The sequence below is a fragment of the Pteropus medius genome, unplaced genomic scaffold (genome assembly GCF_902729225.1).
Source record: "Pteropus medius unplaced genomic scaffold, Ma_sr-lr_union100, whole genome shotgun sequence".
Classification (NCBI taxonomy): domain Eukaryota; kingdom Metazoa; phylum Chordata; class Mammalia; order Chiroptera; family Pteropodidae; genus Pteropus; species Pteropus medius.
Genome location: NW_024352784.1, coordinates 222,399 through 249,019, shown reverse-complemented (window position 1 = coordinate 249,019; position 26,621 = coordinate 222,399). Strand labels below are relative to the sequence as shown.

Below are 26,621 nucleotides of genomic sequence, written 5' to 3'. Positions count from 1 at the left end.
GTGTGACACAGGTACAGGAAGGCACACAGACTTTTTTCTTGGCAGGGCAGACAGAATTTATTAGTAGTATCAGTACAGTAGAGGTGCCATGGAGCAGTGGGGAGGGATCCATGTCTGGACTGGTCCCCTCCTTCTGCCCCTGCTGGACCCTATAAAGATGGGGCCTGGCCTGGACCAGTTCATCCTGCTCTACCTGAAATGGGGACAGAGAGCCCAGGGCTGGCTTGCTTCCTGTTTCTGTCATCAATCTAGTATTTTCACTTCCTTGAAGGGATGAGATGTCTCCCTTCCCAGCCCCTAGGCAGGGAACCCAGCTACTGAGGAGGGGTCGTTTGGGAAGGGGGAGGCTGAGGCCTAAGAATAGCCTCTAGCCCCGTCCCCTACCCCATACCTTTGAGTTCCCTGGGGCCCAATGCAAGCAGGTTGAGGGAGAACTGAGGACTTCAAGGGGTATGGGCTCCTAGGCGTTTGGGCTTGAGGGAGCCCCACAGCGACTGAACACCCCTGCGGACAGTCCACCCTACACGCCGGGCAACAGACTCAGCAGGGGGTGCCGGGAGGCAGGAGGTGGAGGCCTGGGAGCGGGCATCGAGACACTTCTGGTAGCGGAGCTGCAGAGAAGCAGGCGGGACAGTCACTCTCCAGACTGCCACACCTGGGTCAGTGTCACCACTCCACCACCATACCCTCTTACCATGCACGCGGCCTGCACGGCTTCAGAGAGGCTGGCAGCATTAGGCTCACACCAGAACATGTGGCAGCAGAAGGAGGCTGGGCCGGCAGCCATGATGAATGCAAACGTGTGGACATCTCTGCCCACTGCCAGGAAGGAGAGGAAGCGTACCCGACACTCCCCCAGCACTGCCTCTGTCTAGAGGGAGGGAACCCAGTGAGTAAGCTCCCCGACTCTCAGTGTTCTACCGGGCACATCCACCTTACTGGCAGTTCTCCCCCTACCCCCTAGTCTCCTCACCATGGCAAAGCACTGCCATACCTTCTCCCATCCCCGGTCTTTACCTGCTGGTGCAAGATGGTGAGGGTGGCAGGGGCCACGCTGACATGACTTGGGGTCCACTGCTCACGGCTACTGGAGGATAGGACTGACTCCAGGGCCCCATTTATCACATCTACCCCTAGAAGATATGGACACAAACATGGCTCTACCCTAGCCTTTCCAGCTCTGCTCAGTCAAGCCCAGGGCCTTCCCTCTACCCCCACCTCACCAGCCTACAGCCCCCAACGGTGCTGCACAGGTATCCCTTCACTGGTGCTTTCCTCCTTGGCCTCAGTGACTTGGCACTTTTCTAGTTTCTTCCATCTTGAATCCTAGGTTTGGTTTTCTTCACTAACTCTGCCTCTTCCTCCAGCCTCCTAAACTGATTGACCCCCAAAGCTCTGATCTCCCCATTTCTTACTTTCAATGATCATCCACATTCAGGCCTTCCACGGCTTCACGCAATAATGACTCCCAAATCAGCCCTCAGGCCAGTCCTCACCCAAAACCCTACCTTTGTTTTTTGAAGATACTCAGTTGGGGAAATGTTTACTCTTCTGTCACTCTGTGTTAATTCATTAAGTGCCTTACAACAATCTCATAACAGATCCTTTTATCATCATTTTATAGATAAGGAAGTTTATAGAAGTCAAGTAATAAACCTTAGGTCACATGGAGGAATGGGGATCTGAACACAGGCAGTTTGCTTCCAGAGCCTGAGTTCTTAGCCAGGCCTTTCCCCTGACTCTTCTCTATATTGCTAATTTCCAGAACTGGAAGGGCTCTTAAACTCTTAGTTACACTTGATGATTTCTATAATGCACTCAAAGGCCAAGGAACCCCAAATTCCTGGATTTTAGATTAATCAACTTTCTCTTGTAACACAATGGGTTCCCTCCACTCTTGCGTCCCACTTCTGCTTGCACTTGGTGGAGAACCCATGCACGTGGCAAGGTGGAGGCATGGGTTCTAGTTCCTGTACAGTCAGGAGCTAGCTGTGGAATCTTGGTGTCTTCACCCTTGCAGTGAAGATGTTAGCGTGAACAATGCCAATGCAAAAGCACACACCTCTGTGGTCCCTCCCAGGCCCTCTTGCCCCTTTCAGTGCCTGTGGGTTCCTACTAGAAGCAGACCACATGGACCTTTTGTGGGCAGAGGACAAAGTGTAGGATAAATGTCTTCCTCGAAAGTCCTCTCTCTTGGCCTTGGTCATCTTACCTCTGGTTGGATCAAGGCCAAATTCCCAAGCATGCAAGTCCTCCAAAAACTGGCCTCATCTGAGCTGTCAAGCATCATATTTTACTGCTCCCTGAGTTTCAAATGACTTATGTAGCATTTATTAACATGTCATGTTGGCAAATGCCCCACGAGACAGGTGTGGAATACAAAGTGAGAGAAGAGGATGCCCTCGAGGGACACAGACTGTCACTGATGGAAAAGCCTCTGTCTGGCGTGCCCTCCCCTCTTTGACTGTCTTTGCAACTCCCAATTCTCACCCTTCAGGGTTCACTCAGCCTCCACCTGGGAAGCCTTCCCTGCTGCAGGGCAAAGAGAGGGTATTGCTGGGACAACTCAGCACAACATCTTGTAACTGACGGAAAATCTCTTCCACACTGGGCTGGCCATCTCAAGACAGAAACCAAGCTTAAGTCATCTCTGTGTCACCAATCCTAGCATAAGGCTCATCTACTGAAGGATTTCCAAATGCATGAGCAAATAACCTGTAGGCAACACATGCTAATGCACCCAAACTGGTATAACTAACTAACCCAGGAGTCCACAGAAAGGTAATAATTCAGGCAGGAGTGGGTGAGCTGGGTTAGATTGCAGAAGACTGTGATGTTTATGACACTGACGCCAGTCAAGAGAAAGTCTCAAAGATCATGAGTGTGCATGAGACCTCAAAGTCAAACTGCTTAAGTAGCAGATGGGGCTGTGGGACTGGGGCCTGGCCTCAGGGTATGAGGAGGATCAGCATGGAGGTGGGGGAAGCGGTGGAACAACTATGGCCTGGAAAAAGCCTGAGTTGCATTCCCAATGTTCCCTATCCTGATGGGTTTTGTTTTGTTTTGTTTTTTTCATATCTATGTTGCCTTCCAACATACTATATCATTTACTTATTTTATTGTCTGTCTCTCCTGGCTAGAATGGCAGCTACTTGAAGGCTGGAATCTTTGTCACTTTTGTTCATTAGTGTATGCCAAGAACCTAGAATAATGCCTGGCACAAACCAGGCAGTCAGCAGTCATTTGTTGAGTGAATGATTAACAAATGAACATGGCAGCTTCTGCGGGGGGGCCAATGTAAATTCCTGGAGGTTAAAAAGGGAGCATAAGATGAAACAAGAAGTGAGCTTAGAGCCTACTGGTGTGAAAGCTCTGGCTTCAACAGAGCAGACCCATCGAGCTGATGGGCAACAGAGGGGCAGTCAAGGGTTTAAGACAGATGATTTAGTGTAGAAAGAACCAGCAAGTGGCAGATGGATAAAGAAATAGGGGTAATAACAGGAAGAGGCTACAAGGGCTTAGAAGCTGAGGTAAGGAGGGTGGAGGAAATGAGAGCAAAGGTGTAGGGGTCAGCCAAGCCTCCTTCCTATTCCCTCAGCATACTTTTCTCACCTTCAGGTCCACATCTGTAGCAGTGACTTTGAATCCAATGGGAATACCCACTCCTCTGCGAATCTGGGCCTTCCTTTGAACCCCAGGTCAATCCCCACCCTTTCTACGTAGGATTCCCTCATTTAATGTAAGATGCTGGTCATTAAAGTCAGCATGGTTGAGGGGAAGAGCAGAGAACTGAAGGTGATGAGGGTCTGAGTCCTAGGTCTAGCACCTCCTGGCTATGTCATCTCATTCATTCTTTTATTTGTTTGTTTATCCATTCACCAAACATTGCTGAGTTCTTCCTAAGTGTGTTTTGACAGATACCCGACCCCTTCTTGAAATAGTCTCTTTTTTCCCTCTGGCCTCTCCTTCTGTTCTCACTATCCTTGCAGTTTCATCTTCCTTCACCACCCGTTAAATGTTGGAAGGCCTCAAGGCTAAGGTCTAGCCCACCTCCCTTCTCACTGCAGGCCACCTACTTTCCAGGGTCAATCTTCTCCACATTCATGGCCTTGATTATCTCTATAATCCACTGATGCCCACGTCTGTATCTCCAGCCCAGGCTTCTCCTCTGTGAATCCAGCTGCCTACTTGAATTTGCCACTCGGCTTCCCCAAGACACCTCAAACTGGCCTCTTCCAGTGCCTGCTACCTTTAGAGAATGGCCCCACTGTCCACTCAGTTCCAAAAGCCAGGAAGACAGGGGTTATCCTCAATGCCTCCGTCTTTACCACACATTCAATCAATCACCAAGGTCTGTTGACTTTAATTGTCTAAATATTTCCTGAATCTACACACTCCTGTCTAAATATCTCTTGAGTCTACATACTCCCCTTCAGCTCCACCAGAGTCCAAGATATTCTTCATACTGGCCACCACTACCGCAAGATCTTCCTGAGTTCTTCATCCACCTCCACCCACTGATTACCTTTCTCCATGGTACAGCCAAAGTGAGCTTTACAATATTCAAATCTCATTATGCCAAGTGCTCTCCTGAAAACTCTTCCATAGTTCCTTGCTGCTCTTAGGATGAAGAACAAATTGTTAACATGGCCTGTGAGGTTCCACGTGGTCTGACCACTGCCCAGCTCCCAGCCTCACCTGGGACCTGGGACCTGGCACCACTGGCCTTCTCTCAATGCCTTTGAAGAACAAAGTGCCTTCCACTCTGGGTTCTCACATACCCCGTTCACTCTGCCTGGAATGATCTTCCCCTACCTCAGTCCACTCTCCATCCTACTTTATCTCCTTAGATCCTCTCCATTTTTTGATCTCAGTTCAAATGTCACTTTCTCAAGGAAGTCTTTTCTGAATCCCTGAACTAAATGAGGTTTCTCTGTTATATAGTTTCATAGGACCTTGTTACTTTCTTTCAATGAATGATTCAAATTGTAATTATACATTCACTTGTGTGATTTGATTAATTCCTATTTTTTCTACTGTTACCTCCATGAAAGTAGGCCTATGGCCATTGTTCCCCCAGGACCTGGTACATGGTAGGTTTCATAGGTATTTGCTAAGTGAATGAACAAATAAATAACAGGTATTGTGAATGTACTGGAAATATAAGAGTGAACCGGACAGTCTCTACCTTCAATTCCCTTATCCAAAAAATGAGGATTATCAGAATCATAATCTCATAGGATAATCAAGAATTAAATGACATAATATACAAGGAAGTACTTTACAAGCAATAAAGCATGTGACAATCATGCTCACTGTTTCCTCTGTGGATGCTCACAGCCCATAGTTGGTGCTGTAATGCCGAACCCAGCTCCCAGCTGCTGCCTGGTGTCTCCAGTCATCTAAGACCTGCCCAACCCAATCAAAGCTTTTCTCTGGGATTCAAAAATGCCCTGTTCACTGGTTCACACTCAGTGAAGACATGCCAATTGTTGTAATAGGCAGGTCACAGAGTGCAGCTGAGACAGATGTACATGAGGGTGGCATGCATAATGAAGGGCAAGGTGACATCAACCATGAAAAAGATCTGGTAAAAGAGGTATTAGAAGGCAGAAGGTGGGGGCAGAGCTTTACGATCAATGTGGTGGTCCCTGGATGAAGGAGGACACACATACCAACAGGTTTAGCAACAGGCACATTCCCCAGGTAATAGACTTGGAACTTTTGCACCAACTCATTCTTAGGCGCTGGGAATTCCACTGTGGGAAAGAAGAAGAGGATCAATTGTGGTGGCAGATCTTGCTCACTCCCAGTCCCCACCACCAGGGCATAAGCTGGATCTTCTAGCCAAGGCCCTACCTCTACCCCTTTCCCCTGCCTCCCTTTAACCAAAGTCCCTCCACTTATTTGGTCCAAAGAATTTAGTCTCCATTGTCCATTTTTCTATCATGACTGTCCAGTAGGTAGTGCCTCTTTTTGGGTCACCCCACCTTTGCTAACAAAGGTGAGCTGGACTTGGCGGGGTTGTGACACTGACCTTGGAAAGGGACATCCACAAGTTTAGAGTGATCCAGGGAGAGTCCATTTACCAAGCAGCGGGCATTGCGCCGTTCAGCCATGATCTGAGGATGGAGGAGCAGGGGGAAGGAGTGGGGGAGGGTCCGTTAGGGAATCCTCTACCTGCATGCACCCACCTCCACCCAGTGACCCCACCCCCACCCTTATAGAGCAAAGGTAGCAGCTAGTCCAGGGAGTGGAGGGGGCCGTGCCTTAGAGCAGATCTCATGCAGGCTGGTGGCGATGTTCTTGGCCGGTGCCTCACAGCGAAACACGTGGCACTTGAGCATCTGGGTCAGCTTATCACGAGCTACGTAGGCAAAGTCCCTGTTGGGGAAGGGCTATCTCAGTGTCTCCCGGCGCCATCCAGTGCTGAGAGCTCATCCCCGCACCATCCATACCCACCCCCAACCCGTCCGTCGCAACTCCTCCAGGGCTTCTGCCCCCAGATGGTGTCCTGTGGGTGCAGCCTTTTGGCTGGAAGGCGAACAGGCATGCATGCTGAGGTCAGGGAGAATAGGTGAGCACAGCGGGCAGGAAGAGGCAGGGCAAAATAAGGGAACTTGGGTGCTTCGAGGCATCGAGTCCAGGAGGAGGAAGGAAGTAAATAGGCATTGTACCTCTCTCTGGGTCCGGCAGCACAAGAGAGGCAAAGAACAGAGTTAGGGAGGAGGGCCCCATTCTGGCTGCTGGTTGACCCCACCCAAGGATCCCAGACCCTGGGCCCACCTTCCACTGTCCCGCCCGACGCCCCACACACGAATGCTGACGATGGGCTGGGTGTGCAGCAGGGCCTGACTCTGTGGCTCCACCAGCTTTAACGTCTCATCCTCCAGCTGTAGCAGCAGATCCTTTCCCTGCAGGCCCAGGAAGTAGGCACTCAGTGGAGCTCCAGCCGAGAAGGTGACTGAGCTCAACCACCTCCAGCTCAGGGGAGTTCAGCCATAGCTCTGAGACCCTTGCTTGGCTGTCAGACCACCCACTCTGCAGGCTGCATTTGGGTAGAGTCACACCTGTCATCTCTTACTCCTTTTATCATTGCCATCCGGTTAGGCAACCATCCCCCAAGGTCCCAACCTGAGATCACACAGCCATCTCACAGAACTATCACTTGGGGTGAGACAACACCTCCTGCCCTCAGCCCCCACCTGGGCAGCTCTGCCCTCCGATCTTTCACAGTTCCCTTCACTTCACCACACCACATCCTGCCGGCCCAGGCCCTCACCTCTCCCCAGCCCCCAGACATGGGGTCGTGCAGATCATTTTTGTGGTAGCAGAGCTGACGAATGCAATTGTTGACAGCCACACTGCTGCGTCCAGGGGCCAGCTCCTCTTCAGTCATCTCCACCCAGCCTAGGGAGCGTACAGCGAAACACTGCCAGACACACAAGAGGGGGTGGGAGGTAGAGGGTCTGAGCTACAACTGGAGGAGCCCCCAGCACAGCACACAGGGGGCTTTGCTGAGACGAGAGGAGTCCCTGACTCAGACCATGATGGGTGGAAGGGTGTTCTGAGCTAAGACTGAGAAGCTCCCCAAACAGGAGATAGTTGATGGGAGGGGTGATGGTCTCAGAGGAGACCCCTGCTAGTACGAAGAAGCATCTTAGCCAGGCCTGGAAGAGCTCCCTGTCAGGCCGCTGAGCTGGTTGAGTTAAAAACTGAAGTGCCTCCAGCCTGCACACAGGAGTCTGTGCTGAGACTTGAAGAGCCCCTAACTCAGGACCTGGGGAGCTGTACTGAGACCAGAGATGCCCCTCTAGAACCTGACACAAGGGCTCTCCTACACACAGAGGGGCTCCAGCTTGGAGAATGGGGATCGGTCTTGAACAAACCTTGATCCCTGGGTTGGCGTTCCTTTGGGGCAGCTTGTCCTCCTCTTGGGGCAATGGCTCCGGGCTAAAGGCAGATAATAACACTTGGTACAGGCCCCCAGACACGGAGCTGTCCCAAGGCCCATTCCAAAAGGATCCATCTCCCTGTCTACCCACTGTGTTGCGCCTTCCCACTCACCTGAGGCTCTGAGCTGGGAAGGGCAATGTCCCCTCCTCAGGGTCCTTCAGTCCCAAATCCATCGGGGCCTCTTCACTGGGTTCATCCTTAGGAAGCAGAGAGAGGAATCAGGACCAAACACATGCCCCTTCTACAGCTCCCCCATTGTGAAGCAGGTTCCCCCACTTACCTTCCAGAATTCTCCATCCTCAAAGCCTTCTCCATGGGAAAAGCCTGTCCAGGTGAGCTGGGAGGGAGGATGGGAGCAGTGAGCAAGCGACTCACCTTGCTCTAGCAGTGCCACCCCTGCAGCCTGCTTAAAACACAATAGGCCTGTGAGCCTCACCTGGGACTCCTCGCGGGGACTGCTCCCCTGTGAGGGGGAGGCCCGGCCTGGGGGCTCCCACTGGGTGGTCCCCGTCGGAATGTGCCAGTAATAGGTCCCTGAGGTGTCCTGAACCCTCATCCATCCAGCCGGCAGGTCGGAATCCGTCTCGAAGGCGTTGGGGTTCCAGAAGGAATCTGCCAGGTCGGGGGCTTGGTGAGGGTCTGCCCACCCAACAAGCAGACAGTGGGTGCTTATGCCCAGGCCCCTCCCATGGTGGAGAAGAAGGGGTGGGGGAAGGGCTCCAGCACAACATGGTTCCTGCTTCCTCCTAGAGCCTACAGTATGGAGGCATAACATGGGGAGCGACCAGCAGGGGACACGGCTCAGGTTTCCTCCTGGGCTCTGCTCTCAGATAATGTGGCCACATAGAGGGAAGGAGGAAGGCAGAAGGGAGATTGGGTGACCCCAATTGACCTCCTGTCATACACATCCATATCTCAGGTGCGCACACTTACCAGCTCCTGCACACACATGTGCACACAGGTACATAACACATATAAGCCCTATTACACATCTGTGCAGCCACCACAAACACAAGGGCATGTACACACAGAAAATGGGCAAACATACACACCAACTCCAGCCATACACTAATGCAAACACCTTACACAGAAGTGTACACACACAGTTATATATACAGCCCCTGCCACACACGTGCAGAGACCACTCCCACAACAACCCCCAACACATGTGCGAGTACCACATAGTGAAAGCACACTCAGACACAACATACGTGAACCACGTGTGTGCAGACACCACAGATGCTCACACCCTGACTGCTGCCACACAAATGCAGACAAACATTTTGTGCCCGTGCACGCGTACTGTGAACCTGTGACATATGCCCCTCCTCCCCTGGCTGACCACACCACTCCAGCCCTGCAACCCAGCTCATATCTCATCCCCTACTGCTCTCCCTGCCGGCCCCGCCCCACATCATGCCCAGCCCCATGCCACCCCTCACCTGGACTGCTGTCCTGCAGGATGATGGCCAGGAAAAAGTCCTGGGAGAACATGGCGCTCGTTCCCAACTCCTCCTGCCTCCACCCTCCCTCCTCACAGCCCCTCCAGCCCAGCCAGCTGGGCTCACAGCCTGGTGCTGGGCTGCAGAGAAAAGCTCATACCGCCCCCTTCTCACCAGGGCAGAGCGCTTGCCAGGCAAGATCCTCCCCCGCCTGGAGCTCACTAGGGAGGGGCCAAGACCACCATGGGAGGGAACCTCCTTGGGTGGAGATGAGGGGCTCAGGAGACCCCAGCCCTTCCTACTCACATCTCTTCTTTTTATCCTGGTTCCCTGCCCCAAATCCCAAATCTCCATCCCACCCCACAGTGGTCACCGCAGTGCCACAGTCAAACCCAGTCTTAAGGACAGGAAGAGGCTGAGCCCCTCGGGAATACCCCAGCCACCTGGGGCTCCGAAAAGCCTGGAGCTCTCAGCACAAACAGGGTGTGGCTTCAAGGATGTCAGGGAGGCCTTCCCTCCCCAGAACCTTCCCAGCAGTTTGAGCCTGAGAATGGGCCTTGAGGGCATGGGCCCCGGCAAGCTTGAGACTGCCTTTGGGGCTCCCAGCACCAACCCCCCTCACCTGCCAGGGCCCAGCAAGGCTGCAGTGTCTCCTCGGCAACCGCAGCACCAGGATGGGCTGGGAGCGCCCAGACTGCTGACGTGCTTCCCGTTACCAGGGAAACCAGGAATCCTGACTGGTCCAAGTGGCAGCACTGAGGGACAGGCAGTCCCCAGACCCAGGCTGCTGAGCAACCAGGCACAGAGGGGCTGGGAGTGGGTGTGGTTACATCAACGTGGCTGTGCACCTGAGGTGAGTTATTTGGGTTGGTGCATCACCACCCTCCCCTTCCAAATGGGGTGGGCCCACAGAGGAGGGGCTCTTCCTGCCCATCCAGCCTTCTAGGCAACCGTTACCACCTCTTCTCCCCCAACCCTCACCTCATCTCGGGTCCTAGGGAATTAGAATGCCTGCCCTTCCCCCAGAGACCCTCCACTGCCTTCCAGGTTCTACTGTCAAACCCTCCAAGAACACCAGCACCCAAGGCAGCCCTGCCTTCCACAGCCACACCCTTTTTCATGAAGGTCATACACCTCTCGAATCTAGGGACCAATTCACTGTCTTCCGACTGAGTCACACACACCAATCCATCTGCCATCCCTGTCAGCCTGTACCTTCTTGCTTCAAAGAGCTTCTTCCTTCCGATCTGTCCTGGAGGGGTCATTCTTCTGCTCTGACCATCTGGGAGGCCCTTCTGGAGCTTGGCACATCTCCTCCAAGCACAGTCCCACCCAGGCCTTTGCTTCTACATGCAGGCATTTCTTCAGAAACATATACCTTCACTCCTGCATTGATTCATTCAGACACTCACACACAAATTCAAAGGTTCAGTATCATTCCTTCATTCATCCATCTATGCATGTTTTGGTGCATAAGCCAGGTGTAGTCACTTGCTCAGCAGTCAGTGACTCCTGTCATGCTCCCTCTTTTTCTCCACCCCACTACAGCCCAGACTACTAGCACTTCTTACTTGGATCATTGCAACAGCCTCACAGTGGTCTCCCACGAGTCTAGTCTCCTCCAGTCTGGGCTGCACACTGAAGCCCAAATGATTGTTCTGAAATGCTCAACTAATGAAGTTACTCTCCAGTTGAATACTCTTAATTATCTTCTCCTTGCCCTCAGGATAGAATCCAAATTCCCCCACAGGGTTTGTATGCTGTCAGGAGGCCATAACCATCTGCCTATCAGCCTTCTCTCTGACTACCTCCAGCCTCCTCTCTTCTCTCTGCTTGGGACATGCTCCTCATCCTCTCCAAGCCAAGCCTCCCTCCCCTCAGTCTTCACCTGGCTATCACTAACTCCTCTTCAGACATCAGTGTAAAGGTCGCTTTACAAAACGGACTCAACCCCCTGTCTTCCACCACAAACACGGGCAGAGTTCTTAGGTGCCCTTCCTGCACCTCCCCCATCCCAGAGCACATTATGCTGATTCTAATGGCCTGTTTACTTCCCCCTCCCCACTAGACTGGGAGTGTCATGAGGGCAGGAACATCTTTCCCCTGTAGCATGCATTTCAAGCATTTAGGATGGGGCCTGGCACAGAGTATGAACCCAACACAGGTAGTAAAGTTCATTTATTCATCACTCATTCATTCATTCACTCATGTACTTATACATTCAATCAATAACTTTGTGGAGATCCTAAGGTGGGAAGGAGAAAATAATTTTTTGCTCAATTCTATACCCAATTCCTATCGGTGTCCAGACCTCCTCTGTGGCCGTCATGGTCATAGCAACACAATCACAAAAAGAGTAAGCCCTAGGCTGGTCCTACACTTCTACCCTCAATTTCCACTGCCTCTGCCATAGTTCAATCCTTGACCACACTCTTGCCACACCAACACCCTTGCTGAGGGGGCTGCCCGTGCCTGGCATACCCTTCTCATTTCTCCAGCAGTTTTGTCCTCCTACTGCCAGAAGCTTCATAAGTGCGGCCACCACAGTAGCCATTCCAGGAGACCCTGAGCAACCAGGTCCTCCATTATTTGGCCTCTGACTCACACCCTCTAGGGCTGAGGTTGCAAACAAGCAACCTGCAGACTGGTGCAAGACTCAGATCAATTTTGTGTGGCCTGCACGGTGCTTTTTAAAAAACAGAATTGATTGCTAACATTTAGAAACTGGAATATTTCACATCAATATCAAGTTTTCATTTTCCATCGAAAAGTTACATGAACTGGCTCCACTGAGGTTATATTTTTCCCCCACCCAACCCTATAAATAACCAGCTGGACTGGAGCAGCAGCTCTTCCCTTTAAAGAGGGTCTGGGCAATGACCATCAAAGGCCACTGACATCACAAAAAAGAGAGACAATTGGACTTCGCCTTTGAGAGAAGTACTCAATACCGCCTTTGAAGTGTTCTTGCAAAAACAAAATGCAAAAAACTCTCAAGTCTAAATCTGATCAAGGCTCTAGAACTCACTACCAATCTACAGGAACTCCAGGGGAAGCGGCACATGTTCACCACCACTACGGGGAGAGAGCCTGCAATCCCAGTCACGGAAAACTCAGGACAAACACCACAGTGGCTTCAATTAAAAAAACAAAAAACTGCAAGCAAAAATAGAGATAGAAAGATAACATGTAGATCAAAAGAAATCTTAAGAGACATATCAACCATCAAAAGGTCTGGACCTATTCGAATATTGATTCAAAAAATAAAACTTTTTTTAAAGGTGGGGGAGGACATTTATTAGACAACTGAAAAAATGGAAGCATTAACTTGGATATTTGATGATATTCAGGAATTGTTAAATTTTTGTAGACATGGTAATGGTATTGTGAATTTTTACAAGAGTATTTTCTCTTACAAATGCATGGGCAAACATTTATAGATGAAAATATTTGCTTTGAAATAACCTACACTGGGGCCCAGGGTAGGTGGGGGTACAGATTTATCAAGAATAGCCAGGTATTGATAATTGTTGAAACTCGGTCATAGGTAAATAAATCAGGCTCATTATTCTATTCCATTTACTTTTGTATATGTTTGAAAATGTCCATAATAAAAGTTTTGAAAGGGGACAGTGCGCTGCCCGTGGCTCCTCTGAACCACATGCTCCCTGAAAAGGTTCCATGGTTTGGGATGTGGGAATGGTGCCCACAGCCTGGTGTGAGGGAGTCTTTCTTTACTTACACCTGCACCCACCAAATGTCTGTATTGTGGCTATGCCCCATTATCTCTGCCCTGTGCTCTCAGCTCTATCTATATCTCTGCATGACAGTAGCAAAAGAGGAAAGTCAACTTATTTAAATAGGACACACTTAATGATCAATATTTGGAATCTGACTATCTATTCTTTTTGTCCATACCCCCGACAAAGCAGCGCATGTTTATTATTCCTTTGCTTCCTAACTTTTTTAGTCAATAGCCTATTCCTGATACAAAGGATACAAAACAGGATTCTTACAATGTCCAGCATGTGCTCTGCACACAACATCCCCCAGTCTTTCCAAATAGACCTATGTGGGGAGGTGCGGCTGCTCCCTCTGGACCAGCCTGTTAAAACGTGGCCCAAGTGCACCCGGTTCGTCATGCTTTGTGTACAAGTGGCAGGCTACCACGGCACCCAGAGCTCAGGTCTGGACTCAGACCTAGTATAGAGCTCAGTTTTACTGTGATCTCGGACTGCCTGTGATTTTAGGAAAGCTACTGCATCTCTCCAGGCCTCTTTTTTGTCACCTATAATATGGGCATAATAATGGTATCTACCTCACAGCATTACTGTGAGGATTAAACACGACATTACTGAGCACAGGGCCAGTACCTGGTACATGCCCCATAAGTGGACCTAGTCAGCCACTCATCAGGGTGTGCATGATGGATGGGCTGATCAACTTGTTCAAGCACTCCCTGAAGGCAGAAATGACTTCCTTCAGGAAAACCTGGCCATGGCCTGCTGACTCATGCCCAGGTTGGCCCTAGCCTCTGTGTGGAGAGGCCTGCCTTCTGCCCTCCTGCCCTCCCACATTCCCCATATTGTTCCCCATATTGAGTTCCACAGGTACCTGTGTCCTCCGGGGAACCATAGGAGGGGCTGCCCTGGGATAAGGTAGCCCAGCTTGAGTCCTCGTCACTTGCTGCACTGTTCCTCATGCCAAACAGGAGGCTAGCACTCTTGCTGTGCTCTCGGGGGCCATCTGCAAGTGCTTGGGGTCCAGGGGGCACCTCCACACTCTCCAGGGGCTCAGGTAGCCCTGGGGGAGAAGACAAGTCCTCCTCCTCCTCATCCTCTTCTTCATCATCCTCCTCGGCCTCCCCTGCCGCCTTCTCCTCTCCCTCATCTGCCCCCTGATCTTGGGTGCTGATGATCAGGCCAGGTCCTCGGAGCCCTCGGTTGGCCGCGTTGTGGGCAGAGAGCTCCAACTCAGAGTACAGGTGCATCAGGCCTTTGGGGCCCAAGGGTGCTGTCTCAGGCTCTTGGCTGGCCTCCTCTGCCAGGGTCAAGGTCACATTGCGGTTCTGGTCACGGTGGGCTGTGGCAGCCCGCCGGAGCTGATTCTGGCCCTCCTTCAGCCACTTGGCATTGGCAGGGCCCGGCTCAGGCCCACCACCCTCTCCCATGGCGCTGCGTAAGTCCTTGGGTCCCACAGCCGTGGTCTGCAGCTTGGCGTTGAGCAGCTGGTTGTGGGCAGCGTGCAGGGGTAGGGGTAGGCTCAGGGTGGGGCCTCCGTGGCTGTTGGCATTAATGGCCGTCTGGCTCAGTGATGATGGAACAGACATGGCCTTAGCAGATCCTGTGGGGGAGGGGGCCAGGGAGATCACATTGAGCCTCCAGCTCAGGATAGCAGTACCCCTGCCTCTGCCCCAGGGCTGCACCTCCTCACCTCCCTTATGCTCAGCAGGCCGGCACACACTGCTCCGTGTCCTATGAGCTATTTTCCCATAGACATGACTAGCTTAACTCTTGTCCCCCATCACCATCACCCCTATTCCAGGCCGGGCCCAAGTCCGAAGCCCACTCCATCCTCAAATCCCCAGCCTCGAGTTTCCTGGGAAAGCACAGCCAGCCCCTGCTTTGCCCTCACTCCCAACAGCAGAGCCTCTACACAATGGCTCTCTGTGCATCCCCACCCCCAGCTCATCTGACTGGGGCTTACTGTGCCAGGGACACAGCTGGCATGGGACTGGCTCATGTGCTCCAGACACTGGACACTGACTGTCCCCTTCCTCCTGCCACACTGCTATCCATAGCCCTACCACTGAGCTCCCCAGGCTGTGTTCTCATCCTCACAAACCACTGGGCTCAACCAGACCAGAAGCCCACCCCCTCTAAGGGACTGTGAGGACAAGAGAGAAAGAGCAAAAGACCCAGCCCTCAGGGAATGGCCGGGGAAGGCCGGTCACAAAGGAAGGGCCTCCGGCTCCAATTTGTGGCTCCTTTGGCTTGTTGAAGCTATATTTTGTTGATTGTTTCTCCAAAGTATCTCACCTTTAGAGCACCAATCCCTCTGTCAACCCTATAATGACCCATGCCTGGATCACTGCATGAGCCTTTGACCTGGACCCTCCAGCCCTTCAGGTCTTTGCCCAAATGTCACCTGATCTCAGTGAGACTTTCTTGAATAACTTTTTAAAACTACAGGCCACCATGCTCCCTTTCAGCAATCCTCAAATCTTCCCTAGCACCTAGCACCATCCAATAAGCTATTATAATTATAATTATTACTATTACGATTATTATCATTATTGCTTTGTTTAATCATGGTCTCCTTATGTCTATAATTTCAGTGCCATGCTGGTGAGAATTTTGTCTTTTTTTTTTTTTCAGTGCAGTATGCCTAGATCTTAACACAGTCCTGGTACAGAAGAGGAACTCAGATATTCAACAAAATATTTGTTAAAATATTTATGAATGTGTCCTCCTCTCTCTCCCAGGCCCCATTTTAGCATCTCCCCTGCCAGTTTCAGAAAACACACTTTGGTCATGTTACTGTGTCTCACCCATTACTCAGGCGCCCTAACCAAACTCCACCTGTCCTTCAAGTGAAGGGATCTCTTAAACTAGTGACGGCCCACCCACTCTGTCCCCTCGGGCCCCCTCTTCTCTCCTTTCATGGATCACCTTCTCCACCTATGAACCCTTCCAGCCCCATCACCCCCGTAATCCCACCCTCAGGACCCCATCCCTACCTCCCCACTCTCTTTGACCTTCCACTACTGGCTACTCTCCTTCCCTGATCCGCACTATAAAGCACTTGCTCCCTGGACTCTCACTGGCCTCTCACATCACAGTTCATGCTCCCTGACCAACCACTTCCTCTCTCATCCTGACCCTCTTAGACAGCCACTGCCCTTTGGCACCCCCTGCCCCGAAACCCACAGGGTTTTCTCTTCCTACTTGGCCCACAACACACAACTCTCCCTCATTGACGGCCCCTCAAATGCACGCCTTTCTGACTCCCACTGTACTGTTCTTTCTTCTCAATTTCCATCTGTCTCCCTGTTCCCCACTAAGAAGTTCTTTCATTCCTTGACCCTTTGCTCCAGTTCCCTCTGCCATCTCAGTGTTGTAACTCTCAGCACCAAGCACAAGTTGCAGTGAGGTGTTTTAGGCTGCCGAGCAAGGCTCTACCAACTCTCAGGTCCAGTGCATGGTTCTGAGGCAGGAGCCATAGCTCACCTATCTGTCCCTTCCGGCTCCTCTGACCCTAGCACAATGCTATGTATCTTCTGTGAAATAAATGAAAAAAAAAGGCTCCTGCCTGTGTCTGCCTCATGCGTAACTGCTGGTCTGCTCACTGTGGCTCCACCTGGGCAATGAGAAAATTTGTGGTCACTGGCACAACCAAGAAAAACAATGGCTCTGCCTCTACCCAGAACCAAGTAATCTTCCAAAAATGGAAACCAGATTGTGTAATTCCCCAGGTTGGAAAATTAAGTGGCTCACCGCTGTCTTTAGGGTAACTTCCACGCTCATTAGCCAGACACCAAAAGCGTCCTTGAGCCGATCTCAATGACCTCTTGGACCTCCTCCTCCTCCCTGTCTCCTTCACACTTTTCACTCCAGCCACAGGAAATGTGGCAAATTCTAGAACATGTCACACTCTCGCAGCCCTTGCTCTTTGCTTATCCTCAGCTTGTCTCCCCTTGTGAGAACCTCCGCTTCATGTTTCAAAACTTGGCTCAGTGGTCACAGCTCCTAAGCAGTAAGCCTCCTCTATTCAGTCTTCTCTCCCCCCATCCTTAAATGACTATTCCCATCTTGTGCCTCATGACACCGAGCATTCTAACAGAACATCTGAGACCGTGTCTTGCTCAACTTCACATTCCCACTAGCAAGGAGAGTGCACTGTGCATCTGCCACAGAGTGGGCCCTCGGTGTGGAAGAAAGGGAGGCATGGAGGTGACAGACATGGAGTGAGAAGAACTAAGAATCTTAGACCTCGTTAGGTCTTGTGTGGCCCCACGGGCTGGGGATGGGCAACGAGACTGTTAGGGCTGGTGCTGGAGAATGATGAAAAGTTCCTGAGAAAGAGGTAAGACAGGACAGGGATCTCAGACAGGTGCAGGCTGAGATCTAGGGAAAAGGGGAGGGAGAGAGTTAGCTTAAAATGACATCCTGGCCCTTAGGCTGATAGAGTGGCATCTCCATGAGTTTCAGGAGGTGGAAGACCCCATGACTCTGGCAAGCTCATGATGAGCCCTTCTCTGAAGCAGTGGTGTATGGAGCCAGGTTATCTAGAGGGCAGGCTGGTACCAATCTCATTAGCCATTGGACATGTGATCTGGGAAGGGCACATGCACTGTGAGGCTGGGACAGTGAAGAGACAGGTTGACTTCAGGACAGCCCTGTCCATCTGTGGTCACCAAGGCAGAAAGTACTGGGGGAGGAAAAGGGAAGTTCTGCTATAAGTGCTAAAGCCTGAACACCTAGCCCAAGGCAATGTAGTCACCATCACCTCACTTCTTAAGATCAAAAGATGACCAGCCGCCCAATACCTTCCAGAAGGGGCACAACCCAGCCTCTCCCCTCTCACTGGGGTCATCCATACCTGGAACCTCTCAAAAGATGGAAAGAGCCCAAAGGACTCTGGGAGGCAGGGAACTGGGCAGGGAATTCAGGGCAGAAGCTAAGAGTGGCCACTAAGCCTGAAGAAGCTGATGTAAAACCATGGGTGAGGGGCAGGAATGAGGGGTGAGTCCTCCTTAAGGTCAAGGGTCTTCTAACCTGACAGCTTACATGGCATGGAGGAGAGTGATGAATAATGAAGAAATGGTTCCTTCCCTTCCCAATGGAGCTCAGAGTCTAGTGGTGAAACAGTCATGGAACAACTCATTACAATGCAGTGTAATGCCAGTATCTAGAACAGTACCTGGCACCTACAAGCATTCCCTATTTGTTGAATAAATAATTGAGTATTATGATAGGGAAAGAGGAGGGCACTATAGGAGCCCAAGGCTCACTCTAGCCTAGGTATCTCCAAGACCTTTCTGAGTAAGGGGCTTTTAAGCTGAGACAAGAACACAACTCTCCTTGGACAACCCCCTGCACCATCCCTCCCTCTCAGAGGAGGACTCGTCACTCCTAATTCGAAGAGGAAACAGAAGCCATCAGTCGGGAAACGTCTTCAAACATAGAAACTTACTGACTTCAGCATCTATCCTTTTCTCTCCTTCTTCCTAAAACCGATCACTTCACCTACCATTTGGATCCTTCCTTTCATGCCTGTCCAGAAATTTTATAGCACTGTTTTAACTATTTTCTTTTCTATATAATCGACCTCTTCTTCTCTATGGGATCCACTATCTTTCAATTTAAAAGTGGAATCTTTCCTGACCTGACACTCCTCCAGTGCCACTTGCTGCTCTTGTCTCCCCTGCGCAGGTAAACTTCCTGACAGAGTTGTCTCTACTCACTGTTGCCAGTCTATCAATTCACACTCACTCCTCAACCCTTTTCAATCATGTTTCCATTCTCAACACAGCTCAGTAACAGCTCCTACCAAGGTCAACGTGACCCCTGTGTCACTTAATCCAACAGACACCTGCAGTCCTCATCTTGCTTGTACTTTCAGCAACATTTGACACCAGAGCCTCATCCACCTTACACCCATGGCTTTCACACACTACATCGCTTGAGTTTCTTCCTACACTCTAGTTGTCTTGTGGCTTTTTACACTCCTTTGCTGGCTCATCTTCTTCTATCAGCTGAAGTTTCTCATGGCTTGTTCTTATGCCCTTTCGTTTTTCTTGCCCGCTATTCAATATAGGTATTCATTCATGCCCATAGCTTCAGTTACCATCTATATACTGATTTTCAAATTTATACCTCCATTTTAGACTCTTCATCTGAGCACTAGACAGTACATTCAACTTTTTACTCAACATCTCTACATAGGCCTCTCAAACTAACATGCTCACTCATGTTTCTCCCACCCAGCCCTAAATGGTCCTCTTTCAGGATCCTGGGTCATGGAATATAACCAGCCATACTGTTGTGCAAACCAGGAGTACCATCCTTGACACTACCTTCTCCTTTATTCCCCATATTCAATCCACTGACAATTTTCTCTCTGAGAAACATTTCTAGATTTGATCTACTCTCCACACCCACTACCATCAATAATCCACACCAAGAACAAAGACCTTAAGACCCCAAATTCATAGCATGGCCTCAGCTGTCCTGCTCAGTCTGGTCTCTGCCTATCTCTCCAGCTTTGGCACTCTGCTCTCCAGCCTCACTGGCCTTCCTTGATTCCTCAAAGACATCATGCTGTCTCTTTCTACAAGGTGTTTGATTTTTCTTCTGCCTGGAACCTTCCTCTACCCTCTCTAACTAAGCCTAACTAACTTCTACTCATACTTTATATCTCAGTTCAAATGTTCTGTTCTCAGAGAAACCTTCCTTGACTCTCTCCTCCTAATCCCCAGACCAGTTTAGCTTGTACTCTTGTGTGTTCCCAAGGCACCATCCACCTTTCCTTCATGGTATTTATTACATTTTTAATTTTATTATTATCTAATTCTCCCCTTTGACAGCTCCATGTAGACAAGGACCCAGCCTATTCTGCTCATAAATTATATCTTCAGTACCTAACATAGTACTTGGTATATGCTGGGTGCTCAAATTATATTTGTTGAATGAATAAACGATCAAATAGATGCATTTTTTTTAAAGGATCAGAGTAGTTAACAGGAGGTATACAAGAAGATATGCTATTAGAGCAGTCAAGGGAAAAAAATGGCTATGTGGCCTAGATTAAGTTTAGTAGCAGTGTGGATGGAGTGAAATAAATAGATTTGAAAAATATTTAGGTAGTGGATGTAGTGGATATTTAGGTAAATAGAACCTTGTGACATTAGATGTAGAGGTGAGGGAATAGAGTTTAATCAGAACATTACCCAGGATTCTAGTTTGGGTAACTGATTAGAAATTGGCCATTCCTGAGAGTTAAAGGAAGAACAGACTCAGAAGAAAGGTAAAGAGGGAACATAGGGAAGATAATTCAGCTTGAGATTTGTAAGTTTGGAATTCCTGTTGGACTTTCAAGGGGATGTTGTGAGGGCAGTTGGATATTGAATCTGGAGTTCGGGAAAGAGGTCTGGGCCAGATATATAAATGTGGGGATCATCAACATACATACATACATACATACATACACACATACATACATACATACATAGAGATATATGAAATTTGAAGCCTTGGGCTTGAATAAAATACCAGAGGAGAAAGTACAGAATGAGAGGAGACAGCTCAGGACAGAACCAAGAGCTTCAATGACATCTCAAGGGAGGGGAAAGAGGTATCAAGTGAGATTGAGAAGAAGCAAACAATGCCAGGAGTGAAACCAGGAAAATACTTCAAGGAGAGTTGACACACACCACTGAACAATGAAAAGATAAAGGAGGATAACAGGAGAGTGTCTATTGGAGTTGGCCGGATGGAGATCTCCAGTGACCTTGGCTTGAACAGTTTCACTGGGTGTGAGATAGAAGATGAGTGAAACGGTTTTAAGAATGAATGAGAAGTGAGGAAATGATGACAGCAAGTGTAGAGAAGGTTTTGGCTTCGAAGAGTGGAGAGAACTAGGACTATGCTGGTAAATCTGGGAATGCAAGAAATGCACAGGCAGATTCAAAACAGGTTCAGAATAACCTCTGAATTGGCGGTGGGAAAACTGCTCCTAATGAGTGCTTCTGTGAGTGCTAGGCCTCCTGGTAGAACTGGGGACACAGCCGGCCCCAGGGCACACCTCTCGGTCGCTGAGGGCGACAGAATGCGGCTTGACAGATTCCAGGCTTGGGACCTGCAGGAAAACGCGCGGCCTCTACCTACCTCACCCCATGTCCCCTTCCCAGCCCTTAACCTCCCCTCCCCCCATCCCCGATGCCCTACCGCCCCTCGCTTCGCGTTCCCAAACTTGCCCCCTATTCATCCTGGAGGAGCAGATGGTAAAGGTCGGGAAGGCACGGTGTGAGGACGGAGATGGATCCTACAAGGGGTGGGGGGAGTGGGGGGACAGGAGATGGTGGGAATGCGCGCGGTGGGAGGGCTGCTCGCGGGTTTGGGCCTGGCCGGGGGGCTGGGGCCGCCGTGGGGAAGGGTCTGGGGGGTCCGCGGGGCCCTGGGGGTCGGGATCTGGCCACCGAGGCTGGGCTCGGGCCGGGGCGGCTCCTACCTGCGCGGGGAGGCCCCAGGCCGAGGTGGCGGAGGTGGCTCAGGCTGCGGGGCTCCGGCTCCGCGGCGGCTTCTCCATCACAACATCCCCCGCCCAGGAGCGCGCGGGCCGCGGGGCCGCGCCCAGAGCGGCGGGGGCGCGCGTGGGCGCGGGCGCGGGGCGGGGCGCCATCTTGGGCCGGGCGCGGGCGCGCGAGCGCGAGCCCCTCGGGCCGGCCCCGGCCCCGCGGCCCGGAGCGCCCCACCCAACACCGCCCTCCGGCCTCGGTGAGCCCACGGCCCCGCGCCCTCGCCGGCCACTATCCCTGCGCCGTGTTCCCGAATCCCAGAACGCTGCCCCAGCCCCCGCCGCTGCCGACCCCTGCCCAGCCCCGCGCCGCCTTCCCCCCTGAGGCCCCGGACTCACCCTGCGCGCCCACGGGCCGTGCCCTGCACCCCCGCGGGGCGACGCACCCCCGGGGCGGGAGCCGGGGCAGCGGTGGCGGGGCCAGGCCTCGGCAGCGCGGGGCGGGCTCCGAGGACGCAGCTTGCCCGGCTCTTGCGGCAGCACTCCCTGACGTCCTGGTGGAGAGGCGTTGAGGGCAGCGCCGCGATAATAATAGCTTGTATTTATTGACCGCTTACACTGTGCCAGGCTCTGTGTTAAACCCTTTGCGCACATCTGTCCTCGAGTCAGCCCTGTGAAGTCGCCACTACTATTATCCTCATTTTTCAGAGGCAGATGCTGAGATTCAGAATGGTAAAAAGACTTGCGTGTAGTCGCAAGGTGGTGAAACCAGACTGGAACCAGATGTTTCCTGACACCCTATCCCTGCCGATGCTGAACAAAAAGCTGTGACACCAAGGCCTCGCAGATGTCAATAAATCGCTCCCCGGTAGAAATACATAAGAGGTAAGGAAGAATGGAGAATGTGGATGAAAAGTGTGAAGGAAGGAATGCTGGGTCCCGATATTTACTGCAGACTCCCTTGATAGTGGGATTATTTCCAGTGGTCAGATCAGTGGTCCAGAGGCCATCAAGGATCATGAGGGGAATGTTACCGTCCAGAAACCCTCTCATGCCTTATTCCTCTAAGGCAGAGGTTTTAATTTATCGTAGCTGCTGACTTTTGTGCAGCTGACTGGAGATGCCCTCAAGGTATCTAAAACTGAAGGTGTCCAAATTGGAATTCATTATTTTCATCCCCTTTATTGGCCTTCTAAGATTTTCACTGGGGTGAAAAAGAACCCTCCCTGACACACCCCAAGTGCATGCGCACACAGGACTGGATGCAGCTCCACTTCATCCATCCCAGTGAATGCCACCACCGTCTGCTGGCTTGCCCAAGCAGAAGCCTCCGGATCATCTTCGACTACACTTTCATTTGACTTGACATGAATATAAATGTTTTAACTTTTTATTATGGAAATTTTTAAATACATACAAAAGGAGACAGCATGATATAATAAACCTTCATATACCTATCACTCAGTTTAAATAATTGTCAACACCTGGCCAAGAGTTTATTGTGATTTGACAAATATCTATGTTATATGAACCATGTACCAGGTCCCAAACTAGGCCCTAGGGATCCGAAGATGAATCAGATTTGACTGTAACCAAAACTGGAGAATATAACATCTGACCTTGGTCCTTGAAAGATGAGTAAGAATTACCCAGAAGAAGAAAGGTGTCCTCATTCATTCATTCTTTTGTTCTCTTTCAACAAATTATTATTGCGTGAGGCACTGTCCTTGGTGCTAAGCACACATAAAAAAGCAAGATTCAGCCCTTGCCCTCTTGAGGCTTAAATAACAGGGGAAAGACACATTAAACGTGATTAGTATCTTGAAGAAGTACAGGATGCTATGTGAGTGGACTAAATTTGGCCTGGGGAGATTTAGGAAAGTTTTCATAAGGAAGAGCCCTTATGTGAGGGGAATGGGGTGAAGGAGAGAGAGGGCAGCCAAAAGAGAAAATTATTCCAGGTCAAAGGAGAAGTACAAGAAGGCCAATATGGGTGACAGTGGAGAAGAATGGCATCAGATGAGCTGGAAAGGTGAATAGGTGCCAAATCAAGAAAGGCCTTCCTTGTATGTTATGCTAAGTGTCTTGGACTTTAAGGGCAATGGAAAAATCATCAAAGAGTTTGAGGCAAGGAAGTAGCATGTTTACCTTTGCATTTTAGAAGATCATTTCCAGCTGCTAAGTGGAGAATAGATAGGAAGAGAGCAAAATTGATAGAATAGGGACCAGTTAGGAAGCAATCGATGTAGTCTCAGTGGAAGATTATTATAATCATGGGAGTAAGGATGAAGAAAATTCAGGAGGTATAAATTAGCCATCAATTGATTGGCTGTGAAAATATGCAGGAAAGCATGACTTCCAGATTTCTGCTTGAGCAAATGAAAAAATCCAGACATAACAATGGTTTTCAAACAACCCACCAAAACACTTGTCTTCCAAATCTCATTGGGCAGGATGGCTGCAATATCCAGGGAAATCTCTTCAGGTAACCAGAGGCAGACAGATAGGTTGGTGAGGATGGGGAGAGGAGTCTAATTAGCTAAAATGCAAAAAGGAAAATGTGCAGTTTACCTGCAGGGCAGTTTGACCCACAAACAGTCTTCCTGAATCTTTGATCTCCTTCTGGGTCTGCAAGCCTCCTGATCAATGAGATGTCAATCTGTGCCCTTCATCTATCCTTTCTCTATTGTATCTATTTCCCCTTCTGATGCTCTTCATGGCCTAGGAGCAAACAATATCTATAAACCACCTCAGATGCTATGTTTAGTTATAACCAATGTTGGTCCCGCTGAGGCAGTGGTCTTTTAAAATTATTACTTTGGATCTATCAAGAAAAACTTCAATTAGAAGCAAATCCATTCAGAGTCACTTACCAAGAGCACTGGCTTTATGCATTAGTAGGCAATTGGCACTCAATTCACCTATATGGAAGAATAGAACTTACATATCTCTTAGCAGCAAAGACTCTTAATGGAGCAAAGGCAGCCTTTTCTACCACCACATGTAAGTATTGCTTTGATATTATAATTTTTCTTATAGTTGATCCAATAAACCCTCTTTCTTCTGGATTGTTATCATTTGAAAAATCTATAAGGAGTAAAATCTTCCCACATATTATATAGAGTGGAATTCATAAATCAGATGATAGGTCTGTCAAGGACTTCCTCAACACCCTTCTTCAACAGGACTATTCTAATACATTCCCAGGAAGAGCATATAGAATAAGAAGAGAAAAGGACAGAGACCCGAATTCTGGGAATGCCAGTATATGGGTAGCCAGCAGAGGAAAAGAATGGCAGGAAGAAAACTGAGAAGAAACAGAGTAAGAGGAGAATCAGGAGAGAGTAAGGTCATGGAAGGAATCCAAGGGAGGAAAGATATTCAAGGAGGAAGAAGTGGTCAACAGCATCAGATGCAGCAAAGATTTCCAATAAGGTTAAGACAAAAAAGTATCCTTTGAATTTGGTGACACGGAGATGATGAACATCCATGCTGTGATCTGTATCAGCAGAAAATGGAGGCAGAAGACACAATGCAATGAGCTGAGTGAATGAAAATGAGGAAGAATAAGTAAGTGCAGACCCCCCTTTTGAGAAATTTGGAAGAGAGAATAGACAGCTGAAAAGTGATATGAAGTTAAAGATTCTGGTTTGTCTTTTTTTTTTTTTAAGATGGTAGAGAATTGAACATGGCTATATACTACAAAAAGATAACAGTAGAGAAGATGAATTTGAAAGTAAAGAAAAAAAGAAGCTGAGATATGGAGCAAGATCCTGAAGGTGATGAGAGGAGGTAGGATCAAGGGCTCATGAGAAAAATGGAAAACCTTAACTTTATAGGCTAAAGAGATAGGGGTGAGGACAAGGGTGTAGATGTGGTAATTAATACATTGGGAGCAGGCAAGAGGTTGAGGTATTTCGTGCCCAGTGATATCAATATTTTCAGAGTCTTTAGCTGAGGAAGAGAAGGAGAGTTGCGTGGAGAACAAGAAAAACTTTACAATATAAGTACTATCCTGTCATGAACATGTCTCCCTTATTGTTACTATCTGCACAGCATCCATTCCTCCTTTTATTGGCAACAACACATCAATTTTCTTTGAGAGGCATCCCCTCACCACTCTCAGTCTATGTGGTTCAAATGGGAATCTTCTGAGCCCCACAGTCCACTTCAGTATTGGGCTCCTGGACCATGATCAGATCAAAGTGATCAATTCAGAGGTGGGCACATGACTAAATGTGAGCCAGTGAAAATCAAGTCCAGGAATTTTCCTGCAACTATTTGGCAAGAGCTGATGGTGGAATATAAGCCCGGTGGGTATCTTGCCACCATGAAGGATGAGCCTGCCTGAGAATGAAACAGCTAAAGGATGGAGAGAGGCAAATACCTGATAACATTACTTTAACGCCTGTATTTACCTCTGCCTGAAGTCACATGAGTCAATAAATTTCCTTTTTGTATATACCACTTCAAATTGGATTTTATCACTCGCACCCAAGAGTTATGATGAATCCATGTGGCAGGTATTGCTTGTTGGTGCTCGTCCCTATATCTGCTCTTCCGTACTCTCCCCTCTACTCAAAGGGCTAGAAATCTGAAAATCACACTTCTCAGATTCTTTTGTTGCTTTGTTGCAGTTAGGCTCTACCAATGGGGACCTTCATATGAGGAAGATAGGAAGAAGCAAGAAATCCTTCTACTTTTGGCAGTTCCACAGGCAACATCAACTTCTGATGTTGCAGAAGTAGAGGAAGTCCCAGCACCATCAGCAATACAAGCTCATGCCATATCAGCAGATAGTGCAAATTGTGGAATCCAGCTCCTTGATCTTTGAGTCAAACCATTTCTCCCTTTTGCTCCTCTAAACCAATATTAGGAGTAGTTTCCTGGTCTCTGGGTAGTCCTGTTTTTCCTCTTAATGCTTCTCCAGACCTCCCCCACAACGTTGTAACAAATTCTTCCTAATAAATACTTCCCTACTTGGAA

The 26,621-nt window shown here is 49.6% G+C and overlaps 1 protein-coding gene and 1 long non-coding RNA gene across 8 annotated transcripts; one reads left to right on the top strand and one right to left on the bottom strand.

Moving 5' to 3' along the window:
- Positions 1-31: 31 nt before the first annotated feature.
- On the bottom strand, positions 32-22,193 carry APBB1 (amyloid beta precursor protein binding family B member 1). Of its 4 annotated transcripts, XM_039847863.1 has the most exons (15): positions 21,630-21,745; positions 21,107-21,257; positions 14,013-14,741; positions 8,393-8,568; positions 8,237-8,293; positions 8,068-8,153; positions 7,890-7,953; positions 7,283-7,432; positions 6,787-6,914; positions 6,270-6,384; positions 6,038-6,122; positions 5,676-5,759; positions 1,018-1,133; positions 695-871; positions 32-611 (listed from the first exon to the last, which is right to left on the bottom strand). In XM_039847863.1, the coding sequence occupies exons 3-15, from the start codon at positions 14,725-14,727 to the stop codon at positions 444-446; spliced, it is 2,121 nt and encodes a 706-aa protein (XP_039703797.1). In that variant the 5' UTR covers positions 14,728-14,741; positions 21,107-21,257; positions 21,630-21,745; the 3' UTR covers positions 32-443. The 4 variants fall into 4 exon arrangements, with proteins under 4 accessions (XP_039703797.1, XP_039703798.1, XP_039703796.1 ...); XM_039847864.1 differs by lacking the exons at positions 21,107-21,257; positions 21,630-21,745 and adding an exon at positions 22,035-22,193; XM_039847862.1 differs by lacking the exon at positions 21,107-21,257 and having other exon boundaries at positions 21,630-21,785.
- LOC120590244 (uncharacterized) lies at positions 21,801-26,621 on the top strand. 4 transcript variants are annotated; one of them, XR_005649659.1, is made up of 5 exons: positions 21,801-21,895; positions 22,344-22,520; positions 24,843-25,205; positions 25,307-25,427; positions 26,273-26,621. It is a non-coding gene; the product is annotated as an uncharacterized LOC120590244 (long non-coding RNA). The 4 variants fall into 4 exon arrangements; XR_005649660.1 differs by having other exon boundaries at positions 24,821-25,205; XR_005649662.1 differs by having other exon boundaries at positions 21,819-21,895; positions 22,350-22,520.